Source organism: Amyelois transitella, chromosome 20, assembly GCF_032362555.1.
Source record: "Amyelois transitella isolate CPQ chromosome 20, ilAmyTran1.1, whole genome shotgun sequence".
Classification (NCBI taxonomy): Eukaryota; Metazoa; Arthropoda; class Insecta; order Lepidoptera; family Pyralidae; genus Amyelois; species Amyelois transitella.
In genome coordinates, this window is record NC_083523.1 from 2841112 (window position 1) to 2849089 (window position 7978).

At 33.3% G+C, this 7978-nt stretch overlaps 2 protein-coding genes across 2 annotated transcripts; both read right to left on the reverse strand.

Annotated features, from left to right (window-relative positions):
• Positions 1-456: 456 nt before the first annotated feature.
• LOC106134418 (putative odorant receptor 71a) lies at positions 457-3306 on the reverse strand. The gene is made up of 5 exons (XM_060950126.1): positions 2513-3306; positions 2294-2393; positions 2085-2189; positions 1732-1887; positions 457-510 (listed from the first exon to the last, which is right to left on the reverse strand). Exons 1-5 carry the CDS (start codon positions 3304-3306, stop codon positions 457-459), a joined length of 1209 nt encoding a protein of 402 aa, XP_060806109.1.
• Positions 3307-4512: 1206 nt separating this feature from the next.
• LOC106134431 (odorant receptor Or2-like) lies at positions 4513-7683 on the reverse strand. The gene is made up of 5 exons (XM_013334494.2): positions 6893-7683; positions 6530-6629; positions 6255-6359; positions 5451-5606; positions 4513-4566 (listed from the first exon to the last, which is right to left on the reverse strand). Exons 1-5 carry the CDS (start codon positions 7681-7683, stop codon positions 4513-4515), a joined length of 1206 nt encoding a protein of 401 aa, XP_013189948.2.
• Positions 7684-7978: the final 295 nt, after the last annotated feature.

Here is a 7978-nt window from a genome sequence, read left to right on the forward strand (position 1 = left end):
AGCTGCATGGCTTTAATATGGTTATTATAGTTAAGAGAATGATACTAATTTTGTAAGCTTTTACGACATCAATGGGAAATAGATAAAGTGGTCCTATCCTAAAGTACCGTAAACCACACGGCACCATAAAGTTTCCATTTTATTACATGTCCTAATATTATGACCAGTTTTGTAGGAAGAAATAATCAGAAAACCGAAAATATGTTCAAAATCCCGGCCCGATCCGCAAACGGAAAAATCTTATGAAATACAAAATCAGCGCAGAAACAGTTCTTTATTTTAATAATATGATCTATAACAGTATGCGGATGCTAACTTTGTTAGAAGTATCATAAACTACATTAAGTGCATATCTATTTGAAATATATCGATAGATGTTCGCCATCTTAACCTAATTTGTCTATTGATAACGTTACATCTTTCTTTTGATCAGTGAATTCAACGTCAGATTGCGAATTAATCTTTTTTCTGACTAAGAAGCGTGTAATAACTGTATGATCCTTTCATTATCTGAAACAAAGATAAAAACTTAGGAGAAGGTTGTGCGATCTCAAGATATAAGGGCGAAATGACAAGAAAGCCGCGTTGTAGGTGTCTTAAGGGCTTGGCTGATGCCAGGAGTCTCACTCTCACTTGGGTGAAGCCCTGAGATCGAACGTAAAAGCTTTTCTCTTCGGGGAAAAAATTCGCCAACTACTCTGCCATGATAGCTGGCAAAGGTTTAATTCAAGATCATTTCATAGGCTGTTATAATGTAGACAGTGGACATAATCTATATAAAATAAATGTAGCTGTTCCTGGTGTGCTGTACAAAGATAGGGACAAAAAAAAAATTTACGTTCCTAGACATGAAGAAAAATAGGATGCGATGACCGTCGCAACAGGCAGCTGTGTATTTATCCTATCACTATCAACAGGTCGCAACAAACTTTACTTTTCTAAAACTATTGACCCACCCGCTATAGAATCTTGGTCAAAGGCATGATGATAATCTAGATAATAATTGATGACTGGAACTTATTCCAGGCAGGTAATGGAGCCATTGCTAGCTTCAAAGGATTTTGGCGGTTGGCTACACCAAAGGCCATGGGCGATGAAAAAATCCCAAAATTATTATAGTATCAACTTTAAAATATGGGCATTACTATTTAAATAATTGTAGTCACGGTATATTTATGAAAACCACATCCAAATGATTCACATCACTAAGCATAATTTATTGCAGGATTTTGTACATTTGGGTTTGGAAGATCAAAAACAATTGAATCAATCAATAAAACTATGTATTTATTGAGTTTCGGTTTGCATTAATGTTATTAGATCTAGGTCCCTAAGTCAAAAGGATCGATATAAAGTCAGGTATACCTCTAATTCTATCACCTATTCTTAGAAAAAGGAAATTTCTTTTGTTCTAAAGCAAAAATAAAGATTTGATTATATATGTGTTTTAAAAAATTGAGGTTGTGGAAACCTGAAAATTGCTAATCAAATGAACACAAGTGGAAAAGTAACCCTATGAATATCAAGAAAATCAGGAATGTCACATCGCTTATCAGAAGCTCAGAAGCATGCACTTAATTTAAACACACACCTCTTGAAAGTTTGTATTGAGAGCTATTCAACATCAACTCGCAACTATGAACAAAATGATACAGTATATAATATCCTTACAGACAATGTAATAGAAGTCAATCTTCTTAAGGAAAATAAAGAAATAAATAATCAACTCACAGCAATAAAAGTAGGAACATTTAGATTGACAAATGGGCCAGCGGCGAAGCACACAGTCTTGCGGAGTTGACCACCCAGCAGGAGAATACTCCGACGGATCTTCACGTCTTGAGTCCACCAGTCGCTTTTGTAAACCCCATCGTCCACCTGCTCACTCTAAAATTTATAAAAATAAATAAATTTCTATAAATGATGTTAGGTTTACCATTAAAATAATACTCATAATTGTATACTTTATAAAACTCTCGTGAATCGTGAGTTTACAAGTAGAACACTTTTGATAATGTCACGCAGATATTTTTTTTATAACTAATTGTATTGTAACATACTACTTGTTGTAATGTACTACTGACCATTACTAAAACTTCATTGCTATGCCAGCAATAGAGAAGCAATTGGGATATTAATGCGGTCAAATATACAACAATCCGAATTTTTTCCATTTTCGTTGTTGAATCCTGCAAATTGTTAATATTACAACGATAGTAAACAATTACATTAAAAACTTTAATTGTAACTTTCATTTTTTTATTTGAAAAGTTATATAAAAAATTAATAGTACCGATGTCATTTGAACAGCATTTGTGCAGATCATAAGAGAACAAATTATAACATACAGAAACATCACAGGAGATAAAACACTGTCCAAAATTTTGCAATATCTGAAAATATAAAATAAATTATTGATGATAATAATTTTATTTTATTTTATTTTTTATTTTTTATTTTAATAAACTACTACTTTGTTACTTATTAAACACAAAAGTGTTGATGAAATTACTTGAGTAAAGACAAATGATGATTGTGGCATTCCCGTATTTTTTGTTTTGCTTCATGATTAGTTAACTCCCTTGAGTTCTCAAACAATCTTGAACAATTAATGTTCAGCAAATGCATTTGTCCAGCAAAGAAATTCATGAGAACTATAACAGTTGAGTCGTAGAAAGAAGTTATTACTCCAGCGTAACAGCAAAACCATGTTTGTTCTATAAAGACAAGCCAGAAGCCAAAACCCTGTGATCTTTCAAAAGGAGTCCATGAGCTCATTATTGGTGGATACGATACTGTTGTATTTTTGACGGTGTCTTCATTATTTGATATAAACAAAGCTAACAAAGGGGACACTACTTCTGATAAAACTGTACCAACTAACAAAACACAGAAAGAATATGTAACTACGCGTGAATATTTCGTATATTTGCCAATAACAACTCTGGTTTTCCTATCATTAGTAGATAGTTGGGACAGTTCTAAAGAAGAAACAAAATTAATGATGTCACTCCAGGATTTGTGCCAAAACACAAAAGTAACAGCTTTAACAATGCAAATGGTACTTTGCATAGACACAGAAAGATTTTCCAAAGCTAATGCAATGTCAGATCGGATGAACCATAATTCAATATACTGGCTCAAAACGAAAAACGTAGCTGCAATGTGAATTAAATTGTAAATAAGAGAATTAAAACCCGATCCATCATGAGTTTGTAAAAGCCGACCAAGCTTCAGACCCCATATATTTGGTCCGAGCAATGGGTGATTATCGTCTTCTTTATTTGCAAGAAATTTTCTCATCATTTTAAGACGAGCGTCGTGTGAGAATTTAAGTGTGTAAATGTTACACCATTAAGTTGTATTAAGAAATTAATGTTGCAAGGTAAAACTAGTGTTGCAATGCGGTTGTACTTGTAATTAGTTCAATAAATCAATATATGTATATAATTATATAAGCAGTCATATATGCCATAGGTAAAAATTGTTATCAAATTAAGCTGGAAAAAAAGAAGAAGCATGAAAAACTTAATCATATTCAAAGCACTTCAGTACCAATCAAATAATTTTGACGAATGTAAAATATATTATGTGTGTGACCACTAATCTTATTTCTTATATAGGACGGATAAAAAATAAAGCATTAGATTTTCCTTGAAAAAATTTTTTTGTGTTAAAAAAGGAGTAATGCTATTACAGCTTTATGAATAATTAGGGTTTATGAACCGTGGGGCAATGAGGTATACTTATAGTCTCATTTTATCGAGGAAATTGCCATGTGAGCCACATAGCAATTTTCTTGAGTAATTCATAACTCGAGTGCAAAGAAAAAAGAAATATTAGAATTATTGAAAAGGTTCCTATTTGTTTTCCACGACATAAAATATTGTGGATTCCTTATATTGCGAATGTTTTTTAATTTTATTTGCTCAAAAGAGATACCAGTTTAGAATAAGAGCAAGGTTTTATTCTATGTTTTGAAAAATAAACATTCTTCATGAAACACAGTAAGTTATTTGAATTTGCCGTAAATTGTGCCGTGTGGATCTGATGTGAGAAATCAGGTGGCAAATGAGAAAACAACGATAACAATCTACAAAATTTATTGATATTATAACGGATTAATATTTTCGTCAAAATTTGATCGCTACAAAGCAATTTTTAATCCGGTTGCATCACAGAAATCGGAACAAACACTGTAGTGGATTTGACTAAAAAGCGTGGGTAATTCTAAAGACCAAATCTTCCTTTCCTCCACTCTATGATAACGTACTTTTATTTAATTAACTAAATAAATACGTTTCGACTACTTCTAATAATCACATATATATATATATATATATATATGTTAACGGAAATGTATGTAATTCCTAAAATAGCCCGGAAATGTGTGAAATAAATTATATTATGTACATTAGGTACATCATTGTTTTCTTGATAAATTATACCGAGCTACAAATGTATAAGCTATTATAATATTGACAGTGACAGCATCATATAATAATTGTATGTTTAATCTTCTTTCTTGCTGAGAAGCGTGTAATAACTGTACGATCCTCTCAATATCTGAAATAAATAAAACAACTATAATGTTACGCTTATTTCTTATGTAAAACATTCAATAGGTATATTTCTTTTTTTTTTTTATGTCAAATTTTTTATAAGATCAAAATATTCGTAGAGAAGATTTATTAAAACATGCAAAAAATACACCAAAATCAGTCTTTTCGCCTAGAAATAAAATAAATATGCCTCAAACATAAGTACAATAAATTTGACAATTTACTATCTTTAATCACAAACACTAAGCTTTATTAGGTGAGGACACCACAAGCGAACCCCAGGCCGCTAATCTTGATAGTGGAGGGTGCAACTGGGAACACGCCAAAATGAGAGGGAGGTTTGGACACAAAATGATTTTGCCAACAGCTCTGCCAAATATTCGCACTCGTTGGTATGTTATAGATAAGGGGCAACTACTCTTCAGTTTCGGAATGCGATAATAAACGTTTGGAGATTTAAAGTCAATTCTAAGCTCGAATGTGGTTCCCGGCACCAATACAAAAAGAATAGGACCACTCCATCTCTTTCCTATGGATGTCGAAAAAGGCGATTAAGGGATAGGCTTACAAACTTGGGATTCTTTTTTAGGCGATGGGCTAGCAACGTGTCGCTATTTGGATCTCAATTCTATCATTAAGCCAAGTAGCTGAACGTGGCCGATCAGTCTTTTCAAGACTGTTGGCTCTGTCTACCCCACAAGAGATATAGACGAGACCTCTGTATGTATGTAATTATACACGCATTGCTTTCCTTTAAACAAATCGCATCGGTCAGGAATTAACATCAATCAACCAACGAGTTTCTCAACATTCTTCAGACGCACTTGCCCGGGTCGAAGGTTTGAGCGGTTGGCGTCGCCACCAAACAAGAATTCTAAAATTACTTACAGCAATAAAAGTGGGTAAATTGAGATCAGCAAATGGTCCAGCAGTGAAGAAAATGGTCTTTCGAAGCTGACCACCAAGCAGTAGGACATTTCGACGAATTTTGACATCGCGGGTCCACCAGTCACTTTTGTACACGCCATCGTCCACTTTGCTACTCTGTGTAAGTGTTAACCAAAAGCATGTCAAATTATAAAGGTGATAATTTTAAAGAAATGAACAGCTTATGAATAATATTTTTTATGGTAAGACTAGATCCTACCTAGGATTATTGTCCCAAAAATAAATTAATAAAATGGCAGAGGTTTAATTCTTAATAATATTTTTGGTCTTATTTTTGCGCTCATTGGTCACAGATATGTCAAGCATTCTTCTATTGTGTTATGCGACAAGATGTCATACACGTAAAATTCAATAATCGCATTCATCTCTTTCAATGAAAACTTTAGCATCGCATCGCTCGGCCGAAAAAAAAAGGGTTACAGGCAGATGAGTACTTTAGAGCCTGTAATTAGTATAATATAATCAACGCCAATTTTCCCATAAATATAATTGAGTTTTGGCCAGCACTAGTGTCGGACTTTTTATGTCACCTAAAAGCATCTGTCATCGGCATGGCTTTACGACTTCCATCTAGTAAATTAATTTAGCCGGGACCAACGGCTAATGGGCATTCCATATTTCACTGATATGTTTAAAATATGATAGAATGCTATATTAAATAAGTTCCATAATGTTCTAAACGTTTTTATGCACTATAACGTTTAAATAAAACATTTTGACATGAGTCTACAAGATATTACCCACCATTGTTAAAACTTCATTACTGTGCCAACAATAAAGGAACAGTTGGGCGATTAAGGCTACCAAATATTCTGAAATCCTGATCTTTTCCATGCTTGTAGTACTATCCTGAAAAAAAATCATTGTAAACAGTTTTTGTAAAAGATTATGAACAAACAAGGTTAGAGTTTGACAAAACATTTGTCTCGAGATCTGGGATTTTTATTTGTTATTCCTACTACATAATTTATTTCTTGTGATAATTGATTTATTGTTTACACCATAGAAATAAATATTACCGTTGTTAATTGTATAGCACTCGCACAAATCATTAGTGAGCAAATGACGACATAAAGAAACATTACTGGCGATAGAACACTATTCAAAATCTTGCAATGTCTGAAAATGAAAAGATCACAAAGAAGAGTTAAAATTTATTGATTATTATTACGAGTAATTCAATAAATCAATCAAAATAAAGCTAATTAATTTGGGATTTTGCTGTTTGAGGCGAAGAACCAGCAACTTACAACGAACCAGCAACTTACAACCATTTTGATATCAATTCCACCACTTAGCCTTCCAGCTGAACGCGGGCTTTCAATTATTTCAATGCGCTGTCTACATCTAAAAGCATAACCATAAATAAAAGATCAAATTACTTGATAAGTGACATATGATGTTTGTAACAATTCTCAATCCTGAGCATCGCGTCAACGTTGCTCAACTCTTCGTCGTTCTCGAATAATCTTGAACAATTTATACTCAGCAATTCCATCTGACCGGCGAAGAAATTCATCAGAACGACAGCATTAGAGTCATACATGGCTACAATGCCGCCACCGTAGAAGCAAATCGAGGCTTGTTCCACATAAATAATCCAATACCCAAAACCTCTGGACCTGTCGAATGGTGCCCATGAACTCATTATTTCTGGATAAGATGCTGAATCATTAGAGGCTCTCCCTCTGACTTCCGAAGACATTGCTAAAGCAGCTAAAGGTGCTAATATTAAAGTCAAAACTGTACCAGCAACTAAATGCCAATAGAAATAAGTAACCCTTCGCGAATATTTAGTATATTTGCCAATCACTCCTCCAGTTATACTATCACTCGTAGATAATTGAGATATTTCTAAAGAGGATACATAGTTGATGATTTGCGTCCATGATCTTTGCCAAAACACAAAAGTACCCGCTTTGACGACGCAAACAGTACTTAGCATTGTAACTGAAAGATTTTGCAAAGCCAATGCAAGATCTGATCTAATATTCCACAATTCGATGTATTGGCTTATAACAAAGAGTACTGCTGCAATGTGAATCAAATTGTGAAAAGTTGAATTTAAGCCTTTTATAGGTTGCCAGAGACCCCAAGTTTTGAGACCCCAAAGAGTGGGCGCTAGCAACGGATGATTTTCGTCTTCTAAATTAGACACAAATTTTCGTATCATTATTGTTAGGAGTGATGTTTTGAAAGATACGTGATTTAAGTTGAGTATTTACAAGACAAATGGAAAACCGAATTGAGAATACACAAAATAAAACTAGTCATGTCATGCAACTATGTTACAGTTGTAGGATGATACTTTTTTTAATAGGTACGATGTTTAATACTAGTTATAAATAGTTTATAAATAATACAAAGTGAAAGTTTTAAATCAATTATACCCAGTTTAAAGTAATTTTTTAACATATAAATAGTCAATTTGGTGATCGGGTTATTAACCGTTCTACTATTTTCTGCAT